Source organism: Mizuhopecten yessoensis, unplaced genomic scaffold (assembly GCF_002113885.1).
Source record: "Mizuhopecten yessoensis strain PY_sf001 unplaced genomic scaffold, ASM211388v2 scaffold4507, whole genome shotgun sequence".
In the NCBI taxonomy this organism is placed as follows: domain Eukaryota; kingdom Metazoa; phylum Mollusca; class Bivalvia; order Pectinida; family Pectinidae; genus Mizuhopecten; species Mizuhopecten yessoensis.
In genome coordinates, this window is record NW_018405581.1 from 127,639 (window position 1) to 153,435 (window position 25,797).

A 25,797-nucleotide genomic window follows, 5' to 3' on the forward strand; every position below is an offset into this window, starting at 1 on the left:
GTTTTTTAATACAATTGACCCCTGTGACCTTGAATATAATTGAAGGTCATTCATTTGAACAAACTTGGTAGCCCTTCACCCAAGCATGCTACTGGCCAAATATCATCTCCCTGGGCATTTTTGTTATTGAGAAGAAGATGTTTAAAGTTTTTGACATATTTGACCCCTGTGACCTTGAAAATAGGTGAAGGTCATTAATTTTAACAAACTTTGTAGCCCTTTATCCAAGTTTGCTTCTGGCCAAATATCGACACCCTAGGCCTTTCGGTTATTAAGAAGAAGTCGTTTAAAGTAAAATATTGACGCCGGACGCCGGACGCCGGACGCCGGACGGACGGACGGACGACGGACGCTGCGCCACGGCATAAGCTCACCTGAAGTGCCAGGTGAGCTAATAAAAAACTAAAACTGAGAAAATAGAGCATGTAATATGTTAATATTGAAAAGTAAAGTAGTTACTATGACTTTTTAGTTTTATTAGATGCTTTATTAACTCCATTTGCTCCATTAACATGCAAAAATACATAATACACATGGTGGGACATCCGAACATGCCTATATATAGCTCTGTGATAACTTTTGCAAACTGCCACAATATTAAGTGCGTAGTTTAGGTAATGCCCAGACTAAACAGTGTTCACATCACTGTATTGTTGTTTGGGGATAATCTTCAGACAAACTCATTAGAGATAGAAGTGTCAGAAAGAATGGTACCAGATCAGCTGAATGGGGACAACGTTGACAATACAGTCCGAACCAACGACATCGGATGACAAACAAGAAAAGGGTTTATCATTTGTTTGCCACTGACCCAGTAGATCGTATTGACGTCGCAGGAGCATCATATTACCTGAATGACTGGAACACTGCTGAGCCTGAAGTGGACTGTAGGCAACGATCTACCATCAGCTGATGAAAATGTGTGTTTCTAGAACAGCCTCACGTATACGTTAGTGATGGGAATCGGACAGTAAAAACCCAATTGATTAATCGTAAGCCCTTGCCAGCTAACTCAGAATGTCATTTAAGGGTTATATAGACCGATCTGTAAACCAGCCAGAAGATATAGCAGAACCTTATACTTTTGTAGCTAATCAGGGACTTATGATGGCAAAAGTATTGGTAGATGCCACATGGAATGAGATTAACCTCTCTGTCATGAACCTTAGTACTAAAAATGTCAAGTTGCGAAAATGACAATAGTAATCCAGGGGAGATAAATCCTCAGCAAACTAGAGAAGACAGGATGATAAAGTCTCCACCCAGATACTGTTCATAGAATCTTAAAGTAAAAACACAGAAAGATAGGTATTGTTGCATTTCATTTATTCTATGTTGTACAAATGTGATCGGTGTGATCAATATTCTGATATAACATGTACTTTCGTCTAAGAATGTTTTACTTGTGTTGCTTGCACTGGTACAGCTTAAATACTTTATAATTTGGATATATTTTGATCTGCAGTTATAGGAACTGGGTACTAAGAGTAGTATGCCATTATGTGGTGATTCTGTGTAGATTGTTTTTGATCTGCAGTTATAGGAACTGGGTACTAAGAGTAGTATGCCATTATGTGGTGATTCTGTGTAGATTGTTTTTGATCTGCAGTTATAGGAACTGGGTACTAAGTGTAGTATGCCATTATGTGGTGATTCTGTGTAGATTGTTTGTGTAGATATACATAGGGAATCCGTTATGCGGAAGAGCTCGAGATAATTGAAGTGTTTGTTTTGTTGTCCCATTTTCCTTATATTTTTATTGTATTGTTATTATGTAATACTGGGGAATGTTTTTCTTATGGTTGTGCTTTTGGTACAGATATCAGTCACATAGATAGAGTTTGGAGTGGAAAAACACAGAGGCTAATTAATTCATAAAGGTAACAGAAAAAGTATTCTGTATGTTGTATTTTATTTCATTTATTTTGCTAAGTATGTGTGTTAATGTGAAATGTCTGTCCATTTTGTGAATTTGTATTGCTGGTACTATATTTAATTACGGATGATGTTATCTTCATGAATTATCTCATGATGAATTTAGTGTGTATAACTGATTCATGAATATATTAAGTAATGAATCCAGTCCAAATTAAATTGTCATTTATTGTATATAGAATGAATTCATGAATATATTTAGTAATGAATTCTTCCATCAATGTTTTTATGAAATGGATCTATATTTTTGTAAGATAATTAAAACAAAACAAAAAGTACCAGAGGACTTGTTGAATTTATTTTGCAAATGTAGTAAGATGTCTATAATGTAACTGTTGGATTGTTATAAATTGTGCAAATTATGTGTATTATCATTGTGACGGAATGCCACATTGATGTAATTGTATAAGGAGTGTATTGATTTAAGTGGCATTTCAGATTTATTTTTGCTATGGAATATTACTCCTGTGCAGATGAGTGATGTATGAATGTGTGGACATTATTTTTGATACTAATGGTTTATGGAGTGAATCAGGATATTTGTTGTTTAGTTGGAACTGTGTGGGCAGACCTTTAGAAATGTGTGTGATTTGATCGAACTTTCAATGTGGTACACTGTGGTTGTAAAGTTAGCCTGTGATTGTACACTGTACTGAGTGAGTTTTTGAAGTGAGTTTTGCATTATAATCTTTAAGCGATCAAGTTTTCAAATTTTGTAAAGTTATTGCCAAATGTTTGAACATTTGTCTTAAGGGGGGGGAATGTAAAAGTGGAGATAATATGTATACTTAACATTCAATATTTACAATTGACAGCTCACTACGTTTCATCGTCCATCTTGTTTTTTTCACATTCGGAACCTAGTTACGTAATCGGAAGTGTTCTGAGTAACTTTAGCAGGAATTATGCATGTGCAGTTTGCCGTAACTCAGTGGTTTCGTATAGTTCGTCAGTCATAAGTAAAGTCCTTATGAGACTGCCTGGCTCTCTCTCTCTCTGTCTTTCTTCTAGGACTCGTTAGGTAATAATGTAGGGCCAGCAGTAATGTTTAGCGTTAGGGTTAGGAAGTAGTCTGTACACATGTAGTTAGAATTCCAATGTAGAATCCGTCGTCTAGCTTATAGCGAGCAGTGTAGGAGTATGCCTCGCAGCCACTAGTTTTAATGAACGGTGTTGTATAGGGTGCATGTGTGGGTGAGATATATGTTAACGTGTACTGTACTGCTATTAATTTACACTTGTTGTGTTGAATAAAAGATATTGAATTGTATATCTTTGAGTCTGTGTTCATTTGCCATACTTCATGTTCATCAATTTATAAGACCCCAATGGGCCCAAGATCAACGATCCTGGGTTAGGTTTCTTGGATAGAAACCGCTCCTTTTACAGTTGTGTGGTAATATCCAATCATAGTAGCTGTGCGCCCCACCCCCTTCCTCCTCCAATTTGTTTGACAAGTTGACTTATAAATCCTGCATTCTGGTGCATTTGAAACATAAACACGTTATATTATTTAAACATTCTAGTTTTGAATTCTATATCATCAAAGACTGAATAGTGTATTTTGCTATTTGTATGTCTTTCCATCCAATAACAGGGGGGGGGGTTAGAGTGTATAGATAGCGTTATTGTTGTGTGTACATTGTAAGGATGTAGAGTTCATAGAAAAATGTGAATCTTCATTTCAAATATCAGATGTCAAATGTATTGTTGGCCTCCGATATACACATTTGACAGTTCAATGCTAAGTGCTATAAATTGCCTGTTAAGTGTCAAGACATTCCCAATTTCAACCCCAGTTACATATATGTACATCATCATGTTTGCAAAGTGGTAGCCATTTTTTCACCCGGCATTGATATTTATATCTTACAGAACATTTGTTGTGGTTTGTCAACTTTTTCATTTTTATAAATGATATAATCCTGAACAACTCATTGAGCGCTTATCCATCTGACCTGGGAATCAATTGTTGTGTAAAAGAACAATGTAGCACACCTGGAAGCTGGGCACAATACAAGGTAATTTGGATGTTACTCATTTGAAAGCTTACTCTTTCTGGCAGGGAATGAGATGTTGAGCTCATTTTAACTAGAGTCAGTGTGTTGCCCCTATGGATAAAGAGATACAGATAAAAGAATTTGGAAATATTGCAGTACATTTTACTTAATGAGAACATTTTGCCATGATAACTTACAAACCCAGGTGAACAATACAAGACCTCTGTATCTCTTGTTTGCCTAACAATAGTTCTATGTCGCATTCAATTAACCACCAAAACCCCCTTTTAATGCAAAACTTACCTGGATAAATGGCTGAAGTATAATAAGTTTTACTGTACAGATAATCTATTGGGGCTTAGTGGAATGAATCATATAAACTGAATTCATTTTTCTGAGACTCCCCATTTGAAGTTGTCGGGTCATTTCTTCTTTTAATTTTATTACTATTAGAATATCAACTGGGTTTCCTCTGCATTCTTTCGAGGAACAACCTTCCCTACCTTTGAACATCAAACTATTTGAAGTGAAGTTTGAAGATCCCAGTACAAATTCTGATACAGTACTCCAAATTTTAAACTATCCAATACTTTTTACCCATGCATCAGTAATAATGATTTTAGTTTTCTCTAGCGAGGAATGATCCTTCAGAGTAAATCATACCTACTGTTTGGGAACATAACAGCCTATGCCATTCAGATCTGGAAGTGATTTTGATAGAGACTTACTTCATGATGATTTCCAGTGCGCCATCACTTGCAGGATAAGGGCATATGTGAATTTATCTTACCTGTAGTTTTATTATGTTACCACATTTATTATCTTATAACACTAAAACAGTTTTATATTTAATAAATGATTAACTTCGGTTCATCACCACAAATGGTGTTCATACTGATCCACCTTTTTTTCCTTTTTAGATATATTAAGTTGTGTTCGAAACTCTTTGCCTGTTATACTCTTGGCTTGAATATGACAATACCGCAAAATCTATTACCATCTTTTCACAGACATTGAAGTATACAATGATGTCATTGTTCTATTTTACTATTGTAGATGTCACTATATATAGTTTGTTGGTGTTTGTCGCTAGGCAGGGCAGAAATAGATTATATTTGCCGAGACTCCCCATTTGATGTCGTCAGGTCATCTCTTCTTTTAAGATAATCCTTTGTGTTAACAAAGTCCTAAGAATTTTGTATCTGTCAATTAATCAAGGTGATCACAACATTAACACTGGTGTTGACCAGACTAAGGTATCTGAACAAAATACCTGTAACCAGTGAATTGTGCTTGGATATGAAGCTTGGTAGAATAGAGATCTATCTTCTTGCTCATAATCTGAATGACTGCACCGATAGCAGGATTGTACTGAAAGAAAATAAACACAGAGTTTATATTGAAGGACAAAATGATAACTCAATTGAAATCTTATTTAAACACAATATTACGATAAATATGGGTCTAGTGATTCTCCAATTTTCTAATCTCACTAACTACCGGGTAATACAATGTATATTAAATATTTACCCCTAGGCAAAATTCAGTTTCCAATGAACAAATGTAAGCATGAAGTACCAATACTGTAAACTCTGTGACAATCACAATTTTGGTGCATTTCCTTACCGAATCATCATGGTATTTTGTAAAAAGCTCTACAAATAGGGACTGCCTCTGTTCCATCCAGCCAAACAAAAGAAATGGGGAAAAGACGAAAGTATCCAGGATGCGTAGAAGCATAGACTTAAAGTGCAAAATAGCCTAAAGACAAGAAAAAAATACATTTTTAATCAAGTGCAAATTGAATCCCATATATAACATTTGGTTTGTATTTATAATCTGAAATTCAGTTTGTATGCAACATCTAAAATATGTACAACTATTTATGAATATTAAAAAAAATGCAATATTGCAAAATATTTCTTTTGTTACCTGAAACTGACATATAGGTAACTTCAGGCCAAATTTAGTAACTAGAACACAAGAGATTTTAACATCTCTTACACAGTTCTTAGATATTGTTGTTTGAAATTTGAAATTTTAAAGCTTTTAACCCATGTTGACCTTTGACTCCCAACTAGCACTTAAAAGTTGACCTTTGACCTTATTACTGTAATGAATAAACAGATTCAAACAGCTGGTCTACATAATATACCAAAATATTATGACTCTAGTCCAAATGGTTCTTAGGATATTGTTGTTTGAAGTTTTTAACATATTTGACCCATGTGACCATGAAAGTAAGTCAAGGTAATTTTAATGAGGAAATCTTATAGCACTCCATCCCAGGTACCTACTGGCCAAATATCATGACCCTTGGCCTTATGGAACTGGAGAAGAAGATCGTTAAAGCGTTTAACCCATGTTTACCTTTGACCCATGACTAGCACTTAAAGTTGACCTTGTACTAAAAAAAAGATTTGCACTGCTGGTTTACATAACATACCCAAGTATCATGACTCTAGTCCAAATTGTTCTTAGGATATTGTTGTTTGAAGTTTTTAACATATTTGACACCTTTGACCTTTTGATGAAAAACTTTATAGCACTCTATCCCAGGTACCTACTGGCCAAATATCATGAACCTTGGTCATTCAATTCTTCAGAAGAAGTCGTTTTAGCTCACATTTCATGCCAGGTGAGCTACAATTACAAAAACACCTTCAGACCTTTCCATCCATGAAGAGGACCAGGGGTGAGTCAGTGTCTTAATTTTCATACCAATAAATCGCAATCACATGATGATAATTCCAACCAAGTTTGAATTACATCCCACTGAAAATAAGCAAAATGTACCCAAAAGATTTACTTCTCTATATAAATTATAGCACAGTATTGAACATAACCCTCTCCCCAGGGGGAAATGGGTGATCCTGGGGTAATGATATTCACAATTTTGAAAAAGCACCTTTAAACCGTTCCATCGATGAAGAGTATTTAATTCCAGCAAATCTGAGTCTGGAGCAAAATATTTCGCCAATTTGATCCCTTTTGGCCCAGCCCCTCAGGCCTTTTGGGGTTAGATCCATATTATTTACAATTTAGTTTGCCCTTGACTAAAGAACCTTCCTGCAAAATTTTTTGAAATTTTTTAATAATAGCTCACCTGTTGGGCCAAGTGAGCTAAATATACTGTTCTTCTATTGAAGGGTGAAATTAACACCAAGCAAATATTGATTTTACCACTGAAGGCCAAATATTTACAAGAATCATCTAAATGTGAAATCTTGTCCTCGCGATATTGATTTAACACATTTTGAGCATATTTTATGGTAAAAAGTGATAAAACCGTCAGACTTTGCATGATTGACTGCCCTCCTTCTTCCGAAACTAACAACTTTCGGAATGCAAAACATGTTGAGGAGTGCATGGTCATCTTATCTTGAGTGACAACTACTCATCATTAACGGGGATCTCAACTTTCACCTTGACCTAATTGATAATGGACCAAATTTAGGCAAATTCAACAATGCTTATCCAGACAAGTAGCGTATTTATGGAAAGTTGACAGACAAAAGACATGTCATGGCATAACCTCAATTAACAGTCTAATCTAATTCCGTGGTCAAGTTGAGCTAAAAATTGATTTCAACCTTTTGATCCAAAACTTAGCTAAAACAAAGCTTATTTGAAATATCATTGATCTTTTTGGGGGTTTTTTGTAACTATTTACGATCTTTCATGTCACAAAATAGTCCTTTCTTTTTTTAAAGGCAAGAGCGAATTTGAAAGCTGAAATCCAAATTCTTCACATTAACATAGAAACAAAATGGGAGATGAATCTTTGAATCTTTGAGGGGCTGTTTCCTTCCAGATCATGGGTTGTTGAGCATATTAGTATATAATGACAAATTGCACTTACAGATCTAGAGGCTGAGGCGATTGTCCTTCCCACATGATTATATAAATCCAACTTTACCATGAACATTCCTGAAAAACACAATATAAACTAAGAGATGAGATTTACAAGCAATTTTAAAGTCAGAAATTGTAAATCTTTTTAAATCAAGTGCTGGTGATGCATGGGTATGATTCCTTACTAAAGCTGACAGTGCCAGTTAAAAAGCTTTCAATTGAGATTTAACAAAACAAGAGGCCCATGGGCCTTAACGGTCACCTGAGTCCTACAGTATTAATTTTTGTTGTTGAAATATGTACCAATTTGAGTACAAAATAGTTAAGCATAACGTTAACTTAAGTTTGTCAGGACCATGAGCTGATCATTCCTAGACCGAGTTTCAGTTAAATCGGCCTATTAGAACTTGTTTTTAAGTTTGAAATAGTTATTTTCAAAATAGTGGCTGTGGCAGCCAAATCGGATTTCTGACTGACCCGAAAAAAACACACACTTTGTCAGGACCATGAGTCGATCATTCCTAAAAAGTTTCAGTTTAATCGGCCCATTAGAACTTGACTTTAAGTTTGAAATAGTTTTTCAAAATGGCAGCAGTGGCAGCCATATTGGATTTCTGATTGACCCGAAAAATAACAACACTTTGTCAGGACCATAAGTCGATCATTCCTACCAAATTTCAGTTCAATCGGCCTAGCAGAACTTTACTTTAAGTTTGACATAGTTTTTCAAAATGGCAGCCGTGGTAGCCATATTGGATTTCTGATTGACCCAAAAAATAACAACACTTTGTCAGGACCATGAATCAATCATTCCTCTAAAGTTTCAGTTCAATCAGCCCAGCAGAGCTTGACTTTAAGTTTGAAATAGTTTTTCAAAATGGCGGCCGTGGTGGCCATATTGGATTTCTGATCGACCCGAAAAATAACAACACTTGGTCAGAGAGATGTCAGTAACCTTCCCATGAAATATTAATGAAATCCCTTTGCCAGTATTTCAGCTTAAGTTGAAAATGTAAGATGTTAACTGACGACGGACGAAGACGGATAGCAATAGGTCACTTGATCAAAAGCTCATGTGGTGTTGAGGGGCTATTTGCTGTTCATAGTCTTGTTGTGCATGATTTAGCAGTTATGAAGAGACAACACAATCTATGATAAAAGCAAAAATCAAAAATTAAAAATCGTAAGATTCAACAAACAAGAGGCCCAATGGGCCTGCATCGCTCACCTGTTATGAATCTCACACTTGTAATCTTAAAAGTGGAATAAAATACAGCTACAGGCAGAATATCAGTGTTTGATTCATAAGAATCTATTAAAAGATCTAAACATATGAGGAGATTAGGTTGAAAGTGTGTCGAGGTCATTCATTTGAACAAACTTGGTAGCCCTTCATCCTAGCATGCTACAGGCCCAATTTCAGTACCTTGGGCCTTTTGGTTATTGAGAAAAAGTTGTTTGAAGATTTTACGACATTTGACCCATGTGACCTTGAAAGTGGGTCAAGGTCATTCATTTGAACAAACTTGGTAGCCATTTATCCCAGTATGCTACAAGCCCAATATTGGTACCCTGGGCCTTTTGGTTATTAAGAAGAAGTTGTTCGAAGATTTTAAGACATTTGACCCCTGTGGCCTTGAAAGTGGGTCAAGGTCACTCATTTGAACAAACTTGGTAGCCCTTCATCCCAGCATGCTACAAGCCCAATATCAGTTCCCTGGGCCTTTTGGTTATTAAGAAGAAGTCGTTCGAAGATTTTAAGACATTTAACCCCTGTGGCCTTGAAAGTGGGTCAAGGTCATTCATTTGAACAAACTTGGCAGCCATTTATCCCAGCATGCTACAAGCCCAATATCAGTACCCTGGGCCTTTTGGTTATTGAGAAAAAGTTGTTTGAAGATTTTACGACATTTGACCCATGTGACCTTGAAAGTGGGTCAAGGGCATTCATTTGAACAAACTTGGCAGCCCTTCATCCCAGCATGCTACAAGCTCAATATCAGTACCCTGGGCCTTTTGGTTATTGAGAAGTTGTTTAAAGATTTTAAGCATCTGACCCCTGTCACCTTGAAAGTGGGTCAAGTCATTCATTTGAACAAACTTGGTAGCCCTTCATCCCAGCATGCTAATGGCCAAAAATCATGAGCCCAGACCTTTTGGTTATTGAGAAGAAATTGTTTGAAGATTGTAAGACATTTGAACCCAGTGACCTTGAAAGATGGTCTAGGTCACTCATTTGAACAAACTTGGTAGAACTTTCTCCCAGCATACTATAGGCCCAATATCAGTTCCCTGGGCCTTTTGATTATTGAGGAGGAGTCATTTCAGATTTTAAGACATCTGACCCCAGTGACCTTGAAAGTGGGTCAAGGTCATTCATTTGAACAAACTTGGTAGCCATTCATCCCAGTATGCTACAGGCCTAATATTGGTACCCTGGGCCTTTTGGTTATTAAGAAGAAGTCGTTCGAAGATTTTAAGACATTTGACCCCTGTCACCTTGAGAGTGGGTCAAGGTCATTCATTTGAACAAACTTGGTAGCCATTTATCCCAGTATGCTACAAGCCCAATATTGGTACCCTGGGCCTTTTGGTTATTAAGAAGAAGTCGTTCGAAGATTTTAAGACATTTGACCCCTGTCACCTTGAGAGTGGGTCAAGGTCATTCATTTGAACAAACTTGGTAGCTCTTCATCCCAGTATGCTACTGGCCAAATATCACCACCCTGGGCATTTCGGTTATTCAGAAGAAATTGTTTAAAAAACTTTTAAGACAATTGACTCCTGTGACCTTTAGTATGAGTGAAGGTCATTCATTTGAACAAGCTTGGTAGCTCTTCATCCCAGTATGCTACTGGCCAAATATCACCACCCTGGGCATTTCGGTTATTCAGAAGAAATTGTTTAAAAAACTTTTAAGACAATTGACTCCTGTGACCTTGAGTATGAGTGAAGGTCATTCATTTGAACAAACTTGGTAGCTCTTCATCCCAGTATGCTACTGGCCAAATATCATCACCCTGGGCATTTCGGTTATTCAGAAGAAATTGTTTAAAGTTTTTAACATATTTGACCCCTGTGACCTTGAATACAGGTCAAGGTCATTTATTTTAACAAACTTGGTAGCCCTTCATCTCAGTTTGCTTCTGGCCAAATATAATCACCCTAGGCCTTGGGGTTATAAAGAAGAAGTTGTTTAAAGTAAAATATTGACGCCTGCAGACGCTGGACGGACGACGGACGCCGCACCATACCTTACCTTCGGGCCAGGTGAGCTAAAACCTCTTTCAAATCTGGGAGGCTGCACATGTATATGAAAATATGATTGCACAACTTCATGCAGAAGCCAGCTTAATGCACTCATACACTTGGAATGAACACATTTATTATACCAAACAATGAAATGGTGCTAAATGCAAATTTGTGCTTTAACTTGTGCTTTAACTTGTGCTTATAATGTGCTATGTAACTTGTGCTAAAATCTGTGGTGTACTTTTAAGCATGGGGGTAAGCTGAAATAGGTTATTTGAGTTTCAATTTTAAAAACGTTTTAGAAATATCAAGTTTTTAGCTCACCTGCCCAAAGGGCAAGTGAGCTAAAAACATCCTTAGGCCAAGGGGACTTTTTTGTATCAACGTTGGGTGTGCCCCAACTGGGGGCAGAGGGGTGGGACAGAATAGGGGTAATAGAGGTAAACATTTAAAATCCTTCATCTACAATAGGGATTAAGGGATTTATCCTAATTAGGTCTGGAGCATCCTTGGGCCAAGGGCACTCAATTTTGTATAAACAGTAGGTGTGGCGCTCCTGGGGGCAGAGGTGTTGGGCGCAATCAGGGAAATAGAGATAAAAACCTTTGAAATCCTTCTTCTACCATTGGGATTAAGGGATTTTATCCCAACTTGGTCTGTAGAATCCTTGGGCCAAGGGGACTCAATTTTGTATAAATGGTGGGTGTGGCCCCTCTGGGGCAGAGGGGTGGGGCTAAATAGGGGAAATAGAGATAAACCTTTAAAATCATTCTCCTACCATAGTGATTAAGGGATTTCATCCCAATTTTGTCTGGATCATCTTTTGGCCAAAGGGACTGAATTTTGTATAAACGGTTGGTTTGGATCTCCTGGGGGCAGAGTTGTTTGGCCCAATAGGGGAAATAGAGGTAAAAACCTTTGGAATCCTTCTTCTACCATAGGAATTAAGGGATTTTATTCCAAATCAACCTGGAGCATCCTTGGGCAAAGGGGGATTAAATTTTGTACAAACGAAGGATGACGCCCCTCTGGGTGCTGAGAGTTGAGGGTCCATTTACTATATGTCATTACTAAGCTTTTGAGCTAATAGCTTTAATATTTGAAGTTCAACACAAGTGACAACTGTCTAGATTCATTGAAACATGTTATAAAACATTCATTTACCTGTAAACTTCTAAATGATTCCCGTTTAGTTTGTTCAATATTTACATCTTAGTAGACATGTGATTGTGCCCGTGATATAGAAGTCTCCAAAGAGTGATGGTTGGTTATCATGTTTACCTGACTCGCATTAGTTAATTTTCACATTGTAAACCTTGTGATTTTGTACAATTTGAAAATTGACTGACTCGAGTAAGAAAACTTTAACATTATAACCAAAAGTCATGAGTATGAGAGAAACAATTGCCATGAATCATGATGTCACAATGGAAGATGAGGTTCAGAAGTGTTGTTAAATGAAGTCGTAACCAAAAGATTGACCAATGTAATCATGACCAGGATGTTACCCACAAGAGGTTAACCAGAATGTTTGCCAACTCCTAGCAAGTTCATGTCAAACATTTACATCCTCTTTACAGTAGATGCCATAATTCACCTATGCTTAGTTATCTTAGTTAGTGCCCTGTTCAGCCGATTTTCATGTCAAGGCAGTAATGATGACAAATGTGGTCCCTACGAAAGGGGGTTATACATAGGGTCTTCTGTGTCTTCTGGGCTTAACATTTTAATGAAGGAGGGTGGAAAGAGGTGGAACTGTTCTTGGACTATCATGTGACCAGGTAGTACAGTCGGTTAGAGCAACCACATCAAGTTCCCAGGTTTGAATTCCAGTCTTGTCACTGCATTATAGTTTTTTCTATTCATGGATTTACAATATCACTTGTATAGTAAATTTAGCATTATGTGCAGACATGAGTGGTTCGTTGTTGTGCATTGCTTACCTAGATTTTGATTCTGTGGAGATTCTGGTAGTTCTACTTCTAGGATTATACTGTATATCTGACCTCTGGTAAACACCTGTAATACACAAATGTTATGTTAGGTCGTCATCTGATGTTACACATGTATCTGTTTCTCAACATTTAAGCAGCAGGTATAAAGAAGTTCTCGGTGTTAAATACATATTCTTAAAGAGTATGACAGGTACTTAATTGCAATTTCTCAAAGTAGGGATATATATAGTGTTAACGTTGGAAACCATCACACGGTATCAAGACTGAACCAAAAACATTAAACAGCTCAATTCCATCCCTATGAACTTCTTGTGGAGTGGGTATACTGACCAAGTTAAGCAAGAAGTATTTACTCAGTTATATAGATGGTGGGCTTAAAATGATAAGCATTGTAGCTTTTATTGATTCTCTAAAAATTAGTTAAATCAGAAGGATTTTCATGTCAGAGGGGAAATGGCTTTTATAGATATTAAATATGAGGCAAAGTACCGCTCACTTGGATAACACAGCAACTATGGGAAAGTATTCTCATCCAAGATAATTCAATCTGCTCCGTCTCTCAGAAACAACCAACCCTCAATGGTCCCTTCTTTCTACCCCAATGTAGTGGGATGGATTATAAACATTTACCTCAATTTCATAGATTCTTTGTCAGTTAGATCTTTTCTCTTCTTTTCTCTTATCTATTTTGATCAGTTTGCCTGTCAGCCATCTTAATCAATCTTTTTATCAATCTCAAAAGTGAACATACACAACTCACGACCAAGGGAAACCTATATAGCTACCAATCAAATCTGAGAAAAATTCCTCCAGTAAATTCTGAGAAATTGCGATAACCAGAGACGTATATAACACATGTGTTATATACGTCTCTGCGATAACCAGGGACGTAACCAGGCGTACGCACGGACGCATGGGCTTCCACGTAATTTTTTCAAGTATACTTTTAACAAGGATCACATCGTAGAACTGTATGTGATAAACTTTAACAACTCATATTATCCTGGGCCCTCAGTGAATTCATTATCTCATTGATATTGTTTCTTTTATTGATTATTTAAAGAAAATGTTCCTTGTTCATATGGAACTAATTATTACGTCTTTGAAAAAAAATACTACAAGCCAAATATGAAAATGATAGGTATTTTATGTCTCAAACTGCACCAGAATGGGTTCCAGATTCCGAAAAAATCTCGGAACCCCCGGAACCCCCGGAACCCCCCGAACTCAGGAGGGGGTAACCACCCTCCCGAACCCACCCCCTACTCCGCGCTTCGCGCTTCGTATGCTTCCACATACTCATAGTCCTGGTTACGTCCCTGATAACCAACTTAAACTGTAACAAGATGACCGACCAATATGATTTGATATGCATAACTAAGAACAAGAGGAACCCTATGTGAAATTGCAGAAAGATCCCTCCAATACTTTTTGAGCAATCGGGCTAAAAAAAAATAATCCCAAATTCAATATTACCACCAGCCAGCCATCTTGGTTTTCCAATCATCCCCAAAATTTGAATGCGGAACTAAGAACCGTTGGGAATCTTCATGTGAAATTTGAGAAAGACTCCTCCTGAACATTCTGAGAAATAACGCCAACAAACTTTCACTCTCAAATTCAAGATGGCCATCTATTGGCCATCTTGGATTTCCCTTCTGTCCCAAAATTTAATATGCGTAACTAGGAACCATGGGGAACTTTCATGTAAAATTTGAGAAATGACCCTCTAAAACTTTCTGAAAAAACAGTGCTAACAAACTTTAACTCTCAAATTCCAGATGGCTACCTGTCGGTCATTTTGGTTTTGTGATCAGTCCCAAAACAAGATATGCATAACAAGGGATCATGGGGAACCTTCATGTGAAATTTGAGAAAAATCCTTCCAATAAGTTATGGAAAACAGCACTAACAAACTTTAACTCTCAAATTCAAGGTTTTGTGATCAGTCTAATATAACGATATACATAACTAAGGACAATGGGAAACCTATATGTGAAATTTGAGAAATATCCTTCAAATAAGTTCTGGGAAATAGCTAGCACTAACAAACTTTAACTCTCAAATTCAAGGTTGCTGGCTGTCAGACATCTTGGTTTTGTGACATGTTCATCAATTGATTTAACCTTCTCATAAACCTTCCAAAGTTATTTTGAAATTTTCAAAATTTAATTTCCTTGTTGCATCCGACCTGTTGTTCTTTAATTGTAACACCTGTGCCCTGTGGCCATTATGAATATAACAGTGTCCACAGCTCTCGATCCATCTGTGACATGGATAAAAAAGACCCCATGTGGAGAGTAGGCTTGATGTCCAGTTGGGCTGTAAATCACCACTGCCTTCAACAACATGTATAACGTACTCCCTGGGAGGGAGAAACTTTGAGTCACTGCTGTCAATCACTAGTAGGTGCTGACCAATCAGTATCCTTGACCTAGTGATAACTAACTGGACCACCCCTATCAGTCCCCAAATCTTACAGCTGACAGGCATGCAGCACCAATTAACTTACATTATGTACTCTGCAGGAAAAATGTTATACTGGTTGATTTAAATGCTTCTTTTAACTTTTTGTTTTATTCTCTTTTAATGTTTTACCGATGTTAAGATAATAAGTAGTTTTAGATTATCATGTAGCTTTAGTTTGAGACACATAGTCATAATTAGCTTTACAACATATGTATTCCCACCGGTAAACAAGCTCGGGAAGATACATAATAATTGTGAACTTAACATACTTCACAAATTTATTACTAAATGTAATTTTTAATTTATAAACATTATTATACATAAATTAACCATGGTTTATATCACCCAAATTTTATTTTATAACACTTAAAGAGAAAGAATTAATATAAAGCTCTATGAGAAAATTTACAATTTTACTAAGATAGACATATTACATTCAAAATGGTCAAAGTTTCAATCAATCAAACACAACATTTCTCTCACAATTCACGTTACCTCATCTTCTCCTTCCTTCAGCAAAGATATATTGGCAGTTGGAAAGGAGCATATCCCCACACCATCCTCACCTACACTGAAAACAAGGCAAAATAGTCAACAATATAACCGAAGTCATAAAGTAAAGTTTCAGAAATTATTCGGATTGCATATTTTGTTTTCTATTACATGTTTAGGTCCAGGACAATATGTCTAAGTAAGGAAATCTCTGTACTTACACCACAGGCACTGCATGGTCTCGTCTGTCAATAAGGTGACAGCACTAGCAGGTTTTTCCATTAATTTTGGATGGAGGCTTTTTTCTCATTTTGGAAAGAAAACTAAAGAGGGCCAATGGGTCTGCATCGCTCACCTGCTATTAATCTGACACTTGTAACCTTAAACCTGGACAAAAGTCAAATACATTTAAATGGACTTGATAAAGGGGCATGTCTACTTGTCAGTCTAGGTACCTCACTTATGTAACCCTCTCTTCCTATCCTTTCTCCCTCTCGTACCTGCTACTCCTCATTTTAGTGTGTCAAGACCTCTGTTGGAAAAATATCTTTTTGATTTTGTTTTAGAAAAAAATAAACAAAATGATGAATTAACAAGAGGCCCATGCAGAGGGCCTGTATCCCTTGATAATAAAGCAACCATGGGAAAATATTCTTATTACATAAAATACCTCCAATGGTTCAGAAGAAGAAGGATTTTAAAGATTTCAACCTCAAATTCCCCTATTTGGCCCCCACACAACTCTGCACCCAAAGGGGCCGCACCCTCCATTTACACAATGTTTTCTCCCTTCACCCAAGGATGCTCCAGGTCAAATATGGATGAAATCCCTCAAATGATACAGAGAAAAAAGGATTTTGAAGACTTAAACCTCAAATTCACCTATTGGGCCCACAACTCTGCACTCAGAGGGACTATACCCTCCATTTACACAAAATTTAGTCCCCTTTGCCAAACGATGCTCCAGGTCAAATATGGATAAAATCCCTCCAATAGTACAGAAGAAGAAGGATTTTAATGATTTTAACCTCAAATTCCCCTATTGTGCCCTGCCGCTCTGCATCCAGAGGGTCCAGCGTTTATACAAATTGAAACCCCTTTGCCCAAGGATGCCAAATCTAGTCAAAATCAAAAAAGCTATTCAGGATTAGAACTATAGTAGCGTTTTAAGGAAAAGTTGACAGATGGACAGACGCCACAGTACAGCATAAGCTCGGACCAGGTGAGCTAAAAACACAAGTACTGTAATGAATTTCAGTGATTTATTATGCATGTATAAGATCTCGCAACATTTTGATCTGTCCTTCAGATTGGTCATGGGCAGAGACACGTTCAAGCCCGAAATTTCCACGACCCTTTATGAAAGTTCCTGATCAACTAGAATCCTATGATTATGAAACAAAATTGATGCTGAACTTTGATCATCAGCAAATGCAGCAATATATAAATTTCTTTGAATTATGAGAATTAACAAGAGGCCCAGGGGCCTTAATAGCTCACCTGGTATTTTATTTTCAATTTAAAACCTGCCGAGTACCATACCAGTTTATCAAAGGAGTAAAATCTGTTTGGGTGGGTAAGACACCAAGAACATGAGTGCATTCTTCATGTCAAGCAATTTTGTACATAGTTATGGGGATTTCAACTGTTTCTATGTAATTGCCCAGGGAGGTAGTCTCCAGGGGTTGGTCTGTACCTACGAACCAGTCCTGGTAGCATGAATGGTTTGTTCTTTTCATGTCTAGCAGTTATTTGGTTATGAGGTGAAGAAAAAATCCCTTCATTCAAATTGAAGGAGAGGGATTTTAATAATTTACCTCCTTTTCCCCTATTTGGCCATACCCCTGATCTTCCCCACGGGGATGGGGACACACACACACTGTATAAATATTTACTGTACGAAAGTACCACTTGCCAATGGATCCTCTAGACCAAATTTTGTTGAAATCCCTTTATTCATTTGGAAGGAGAAACATTTTAAATATTAAGCTCCGTTTCCCCTATTCAGCCCCCAGGGGGACCAAGCCCTCCATTTTATAAAATTTAGTTGTCTTTGCCTTCTTCTTTCCCATTTAGATTCAAATTCTTGATGTGGAATGATAACGAATCTGTGCGTATGACCAGACTTGGTCAGATAAAAACCACAATGGCACTATTTACAATTTAAAACAATCACAGTTAGTATGATGACATGTCTGCACAGTAAGGAGAGATAAGCCCACCCTTAACTGTTCTAAAGATGTGCAGATCATCCTCAGGTGTGTGGGTAGAAGATTCCACGATGTAATTGTCCTAGGAAAGAATAAGAATTTGTGGTTATCTCTTTTTGTGGTTATAGGCCTGAAAATATTGATGTTGCATGTTTGAGAGTCAGACTTTGATGCCTATTGTTGATTAACTGGAGATGGTAGGGATCCCAGATTGGGGCTGCATGCTCCAGTGTTGGCTGAATGACTGCACAATAGACATTTGCTTTGATTTCAGGCTTACACTTAAGTTACATCTGATAAACCCTAGCGACATGAATTGTGCAGCACTTATCAACATTAAAGGACATCTGCCAGGTCTTCTCCCAATTTTCCAAGGTCATAGGTCATGTTGGAGACTCTGTTGGTGTTGTAAGGTTCTAATAGGACAGTGAAGGAGACAATCGTCTGCAAATAGCCAGGCAGTGGATGAGATATAGTTAGGCAAGTCATTAATGAAAATAACAAGGGACCTAACACTGTACCTTGAGGTACTCCAGAGTCCACAGAGCATAAAGAGGATCGGGTACCATCAAGTACTACTCGTTGTGCACGATTTGATAAAACGTCCTGTATCCAATGAATATGGAACGCTAAATTAATTAAAGATAGGTTAAATAATTCAATTGAAGATAGGTTCAATTCAATTGCATATATCTTTAAATAATTAAAGATAGGTACAAATATTTGTACCGATATCCTATTGAATTGCAGCTATCTTCAATTGAATTGAACCTAGGTATAAATACAATTTAGATTTAGATACAATGGAGATATAGGTACAATTCAATTGAAGATAGGTCTAATTTGTCATATTTGAACCTACCGGGGTATAATTCAATTGAATTGAACCTATTTTCAATTGAATTGTACCTATCTTCAACTATTTGGCGTTCCATAAATAAGCAGTGTTAATTCCAATTCCGTAATATTTGAGTTTTAGCAGTAGACGATTATAAGGAACTTTATTGAAAGCTTTAGAAAAGTCCAAAAGAATGATGTCTGTTTGAGTGCCAAAAGATGTGTTTTGTGCAAGTCCCTTTGCCTGCAGGTTCTCTTAAGCTTGACCAAAATTGATTAAAATTTAAGATCTCTCCATTTGTATTGAAGGAGAAAGATTTTAAAATAGTTTTCTCCATTTACAATATTGGGCCCAGCCAACCCTCTGTCCCAAGGGGGCCACACTCTCTATTTATACAAAATTTAGTCTGGCTTGCCTATACTGATGATCTATAACAAATTTGATGATAATCCCTTTACTCACACAGAAGGACCGAGAAAGCTTTAAAAAGATTTATATAGTACTTACAACTTATCATCATTACAGATCACATTTTTGCATCGAGCATCTGTCAATCATTTATGTACCTTTTTCATGTACGGTTAAATTAAAACAATTCTGTTGTTCAGATACTAAAATATCTTTATAGTCCTGGATCAGGTTTTTCGTCCGGGAACGGCCTACAAGATTTACCCCGACCATTTAAGGAGGCTCCACACTTTCACAATAAACCAGGAAAATTTGTTGAAACTTTCATATAATGGTTATGCAACTATGTCGAGTTGATTTCATGAAAATCTAAGCATTTGTATATCTATGTACTGTAAAGCGCTTTAGAGTGGCTTATGTTAGCTAAATAGGGCGCTATATCAAATGTTGTATATTATTATTATTATTTCAATAGTTTTGGGACTTTATTATATATACAGAGTACCATAAAATTGAGTTTTCGTCCATTTTAATATTTTCCGTGTTTTTTGTGTGTTGCATATTGTTGGAATAATAACAACAATATAAAAAGAAGCATTGCTAATAAACTCTACAAATATTTTATTGATCGGAAAATATATAAAACATGTTACACAAGGAGCTTTTTATTGAAATTGTACAGATGAAAGTGATTATCTACAAGCTAAAAGCAAACAGGACACAAAGATCTATATATAAAGAGTGGGAAATTGAACAAAATATACGTAGCCTTTATAATCATTATTTTACATTTTACAATCACTTTGATCCTGGTGAGAGTTGTCTTCCTTGAAAAAAATCGAACTTTTTGCAGAGGAATGAAATTTACACAATGACAGTTATCTCTTTTTACGTGTACGTATGTATCAAAATGATGTAAATAAATTAAAATTATGATATCAAAATTGTCATTTTATTGTTCTTTATGTACACTTTGGACATAATTCCACAGCCCTCTTAGAACGCACGATATATGAACATGTCGGGAACATGTGACCAGAGCCAATCGCATGGTATGCTGTTCTCACGACTATGCACCCACACATGCATTTTCAAAGGGATCTTCATATTTTACAAAACACTATTTTCACAGGTCAGTAAGTGCATTGCATTTGTAAAAAATATTAAATTGACAGAGGGAAACTCGCTCAACAGCAATATTTGTATCGACATCGAGCTTGTGAACTCGTGTAAGCATGTGATTATATGCACATGTGAGGTCGGTACACAAATCCCATCATTCCGCATTCAATCACGGAATATTAGATTAGATCTATACAGTCTGTGGTTTCATATGTGACTTTCTTGAAGTCGTCTGGTCTTATGTCAAGGTCTCAATTACCGTGAGTTAGTTTATGTCATTGTATGGGAAGCTTTATATGTGTGATTACACATTTCCCAACAAAATCTCGATATTTGGTGTTGACATATCATCGTCATGCATGTGTACTAGTGTTTACCAGGTGTTACTATAATCATAGACTTACAATAGATCTAATCTAATTCCGTGCTATAATTTACACTGCAGTATTGAAATGCGCGATACGCAATACGGAAATGACGGCATATGGTGTACATGCACATTTTGTTGGAGATAATTGAGTCGAAGGTGTACTTTTTCGGAAGTACGTCACAAAAATGGACCTGATGACGATGTCGATGTGTGTGGAGCCACCTTAAAATAGTTCTAAATGAAATAAACCCCCGATCTTTAACATATTTGTGGCTTGAATTTGTGATGTAGAATGCATATTTATGTCAAATCTCGTGAAAAAATGCCAATTTAAAGCCCATTTCCCTCCTTTTCGGTAATTCAACTCGAATCCGGTCCGGTTACGACTCGACTACTGTAATTACCTGAACTCGAGATGTACGGGTTTCACCCGAGATCGTGTAGGTACGTACGTGTAGTAGAAACTACCATACATAAAGACTGAAAGCCATAATATTACAATGAAAACTGTCCATATGTATAAAACGGATGTCACTTTGCCCTGTACGTAATTAAAACGCCTTTGTAAACCGATTTTAATCCGATCGGAATAACTACGAATGAACTTCAGCATCACGACCACCGACCTCTTTCTGGTTCAATGTATTTTGTAAACAGAAGCCATATTTTCGTAATTTACTTTCGTTATTCTTTTGAGATCATATTTGAATATTTCGTATTGTCTTTTTGATATAATACAAATAATTTCAGCCAGACGTATTTTAATCATCGTATGTAGAAGAGTCTAATACTCATTCTTAAATTACGAATATGTCGTTACACCACAATGAGAAGTCCGCCATATTCAGTTGCAACTACTACTAGATCTAGGACCTAAGGATCTATTGTGAAAGATATTTTGACGTGAAAGTGTGCACTTTAAAACAAAATCTTGACATGTTGTGATCGAAAATATTGTTTGACAAGTCTTTTGTCGACGAGGTAAGCATATGATTTACATGTGACATTGAATTAACAAGTATTTACTTTTCGACATGTAATGATGTACGTAATAATATACATTGGTCATTGTTATAAAGCACCCTGTCATGAACACGTACAGGGACCTGATAATCTTAGTAATTTTACATGTTTTAGTGGTTGAGATCGACTTTTGGTGAAAATGCCATCCCAGTGTTTATATATATATACGAGAAGGGTAGAAATCTCTCGATGTCGAAAAGTCGACCCCACCTAATTTTCTTAAATCAAAAACAAAATTTCTAGTTTGGGAAAAAATGCTTGGTTATACATTGCAAAGATGTAAAACAAATGGACACATAGTAATAAAATAAATTAAATGAATAAAATAATAATAAAAGCAAACACTTGCACAAATCTGAAGAAGCAGCATCAACACACATATAATTGGACATGAAGCAAAGTGGACCACATGTACATTTACTACACACTGCGGCACACATTACAAGAGCAAATGGGGCCATCCCAGGTCTGGACCAATCTCCTAAATTCATTGTACCTGTCTACTTTTCTGAGTTGATTGGGGAGACTGTTCCACACCTGGGCCGCCTTGTGGGAGAAACACTTGAATCCATACCTTGTAGTGTTGACCCTAGGTAATACAGCTGTATTCTCTTGTCTGCAATTAAAATCAGTTACCTTTATTTCAATCATATCATGAATAAAGCGTGGAGGGATTTTCTTAACTATTTTATATACTTCACACGCCAGGTCTCTTAAACGTCTTATGTGTAGTAAATCAGAGTTTGATTTTTGGACTAAAAGTTCAAAGGAAGACGAAAAATCACTATATATGCAATACGTAGTGATCTTTCTTGATTTTTTTCCAGAAATGCCATACAAGAGGGCAATAATTAAAACTTGAAAGAATGAATGAGTTGTAAATAATTTGTCTCCCTTCCCTAGACAAATATTTACCTAACCTTTTCATAATTACAGATAATTGTCTGGAGGCTTTTTTACAGAGCTCTGAGATGTGATAGTCAAAGTTCAATAAGTAATCAAAATTTACACCTAGTAATTTGACATATTTTTCACAATTAACCCTTTCAACACTGTAGACCATAATGGACGCGTCCAGATCAATGCATGGTAGAGTCTACTAAAGTTACATAGGGGTGAAAGGGTTAAGAGATACATCTCCAATATCAAGAGATTTGATTTTGTCAAATGATCGTTTTCCAATGCTGATTGCCTGAAACTTTTCAGGATTGGCTTTCATATCATTTTTAATAAACCAATCAATAACATGAGTACAACCTTTTTCTAAAATTGATTTTGAGATAGTAGGATCCTTATGGTTGTAACCTATAGTATTATCATCTGCATAGTTGTTAAGAGATGAATCTTCAATACAATCAAAAATATCATTTATAAATATGTTGAAAAGAAGGGGGCCCAGGATAGATCCATGGGGAACCCCTTTAAGAATACCTGACCAGGTGCTGCAATTTGAAGCCAGTTTCACCTGCTGACCAGGTAGCTGGACATCAGGCTCACTGCCTGACTGTCTATAACCCATATGCTTCCAGCTTCCTGAGCAGCAGATTGTGGGAGAGGCTGTCAAAGGCCTTGGTTAAGTCCATAAGCATGGCAGGGCCAAGCGCCAATCCTCCACCAATCTCAACAGGGTCATTTGGCATCCAAAACCTGGTCTGAAAGCACCTAGAAATGGATGGAATATATTTTCAAAAAATTCAGAAAGTTGTCGACTAATGGCTTTTTCAAATAGTTTTGAGATATAAGGAAGGATGCTGACAGGCCTATAATTCTGCTTGTCAGTGTTATAGGCCTGGATACTTTTTCTTTCGAAAACCTCCTATATGCAAGAGGAATGTATTCTCCTTCCTCTGACAAGATCTCTGTTTCCTCAAAAAAAGCATGCCATTTCAGAGTTTCAAAGTTTTTCGCAGTCATTGAGACACTTTTTTGTATATATGAGGTTGACATCAGCCTAATGTTGAGACCCGCAGTTGGCTGGAAGCGCAGCCATAAATCCATTTAAACTACCAGCGAGCCTACACTGCATGTTTCGGCACGAGGCTGCAGATGTCAACCTGGTTTAGTAGCCATCTTGCTTTCACATGTGTTCAATGGATGAAGTTAGCTAACAAACGTAAAAGCAATAAATGTTTGTTTTGAGTTTTTTTTGTAAAGAAGCCTTGAGCACACATCAATATTAAGCTTCTAGGGATGACTTTTGTGTGTATTTTTCACTATTGCAATACTGTTACTATTAGGGAAAACACTTGCGATAGTTCAATTATTGTGGTATACTATCACGACAGTAATCCAATAGTATTGGATACTTCAGTTACCCAAGTTCTTTCTGTTATTTCTCTGTTTGTTCGTTGGTATAAGGTCATTTTTGTCTTAAATATGGAAGTTAGTCACCATGCTGTCTGCTAGCGTGTTTATCAAATGTTCCCACAACACTGAGTATAGAGTAATAAATTACCGTAACAGTTATGCAATTAAAACACACAAAAGACTGAGACTGGTAATATATAAACGTGACTACTTGACTCCTTGTGCTAGTGCAGCCATGTGCATCTTAATGATATCGACTGAATTATCAGTACTCATAATTGCATGGTGTGAGTTTTGAAACTATCAATTGTTTAGCATATTATTGACGATTGTTATCGAGTTTATGAATTCGAAGTTGCCATCGATTAATCAAGCCGAGAGGTGTACAATAGCAATCTTTCGATAGTCTGTAGTGTTATAACTTTAATTGAAACTTAATTAAACGTTTAAATAAAAACACATCATTTTATTTTATAAATTTAACCCACTTCTGCACAAAAACCGGTATGTTTTTTTGGTATATGGCCATATTGCCCGCATAACAAGCAAGGCAAAATAATAACTGTAGCTCCAAGTAGATCCACTATCGCGAACACAGTCATTAAAGGAATTAAAACCTTAAAAACAAACAAGGATATGCTAAAGGTATCCCAATATTTATTTACATAGACAAATGTTCATGGACAAATTCTATGCTTGTTTCAAGTTGCATGTGACATTATCAAGAGTGCAACTCCACATCGTGAAATGTTCCTAATATTGTGATGCTAGTCTAAACACAAAAACATTGTCAAATGATATATCGATCAAACTGAATTGAGTAGATGCAGTAGACACACAGAATGTTATTTCCGAAGAATGTAGCAGGACTACATGCATGGTAAATGTTTATAGACTACCAAGACTGGTATCCTAGACCACCTAGGCTGGTATCCTAGACCACCTAGGCTGGTATCCTAGACCACCTAGGCTGGTATCCTAGATCACCTAGGCTGGTATCCTAGACCACCTAGGCTGATATCCTAGACCACCTAGGCTGGTATTCTAGACCACCTTGGCTGGTATCCTAGCTGTTAGCTAGCTTATTGCAACCCTTAGGTCTTATCTATACTAACACTACTACTCAGTTGGTGTTTCGGTGGTGTAAGACACTGTGTCATAGTGGGTGAAATTAAAATCCTTTATTGTGGGAGACTAAGGATCATAATAGCTGACGCAAACTATAAATATTAAAGGGCTGTCTTTTAAATGTTGGGATTCAAGATGGCCACTATGGCCTCTTATTGGCTGAGACATTAAAAACATCAATGATAGAAGGGCCATTAGTATATGGCTTACATTTTTAGTTGTTTTTTAAGCAATCATGGGGGATGACAACCCTGACCAGAAGCACTACCCAGGTATAACATCTCCAATCAGTTTGGACAAACCCAAGCCTCTGGACCTCAAGTTGTCTGCGAAGCTGGAAGAGAGCATGCGACCATATGGAGTGTTTGAAAGTGATGAGCAGTTGGCGCACAGGTATATATTATAAGATTTGGACATGGCTATTTAATTTACA

General features: G+C 36.8%; 2 protein-coding genes across 3 annotated transcripts in view; one reads left to right on the forward strand and one right to left on the reverse strand.

Annotated features, from left to right (window-relative positions):
- The window catches only part of LOC110449130 (seipin-like), a 28,805-nt gene extending 12,333 nt beyond the window's left edge, over positions 1 to 16,472 (reverse strand). Inside the window, exons 1-7 of the mRNA XM_021495770.1 lie at positions 16,459 to 16,472; positions 16,180 to 16,203; positions 15,962 to 16,037; positions 12,986 to 13,061; positions 7,798 to 7,865; positions 5,562 to 5,696; positions 5,209 to 5,306 (exon numbers count right to left, since the gene is read on the reverse strand). Coding sequence (XP_021351445.1) covers positions 5,209 to 5,306; positions 5,562 to 5,696; positions 7,798 to 7,865; positions 12,986 to 13,061; positions 15,962 to 16,037; positions 16,180 to 16,203; positions 16,459 to 16,472 — 491 coding nt within the window. The remainder of the gene's footprint in view (positions 1 to 5,208; positions 5,307 to 5,561; positions 5,697 to 7,797; positions 7,866 to 12,985; positions 13,062 to 15,961; positions 16,038 to 16,179; positions 16,204 to 16,458) is intronic.
- A 5,243-nt stretch (positions 16,473 to 21,715) lies between these two features.
- Positions 21,716 to 25,797, forward strand: part of LOC110449133 (poly(A) polymerase beta-like) — a 56,786-nt gene continuing 52,704 nt past the window's right edge. Inside the window, exons 1-2 of one of the 2 annotated variants that reach the window (XM_021495775.1) lie at positions 21,716 to 21,887; positions 25,583 to 25,757. In XM_021495775.1, coding sequence (XP_021351450.1) covers positions 25,600 to 25,757 — 158 coding nt within the window. In that variant the 5' untranslated portion in view covers positions 21,716 to 21,887; positions 25,583 to 25,599. The remainder of the gene's footprint in view (positions 21,888 to 25,582; positions 25,758 to 25,797) is intronic. The other variant, XM_021495774.1, reaches the window with a different exon arrangement.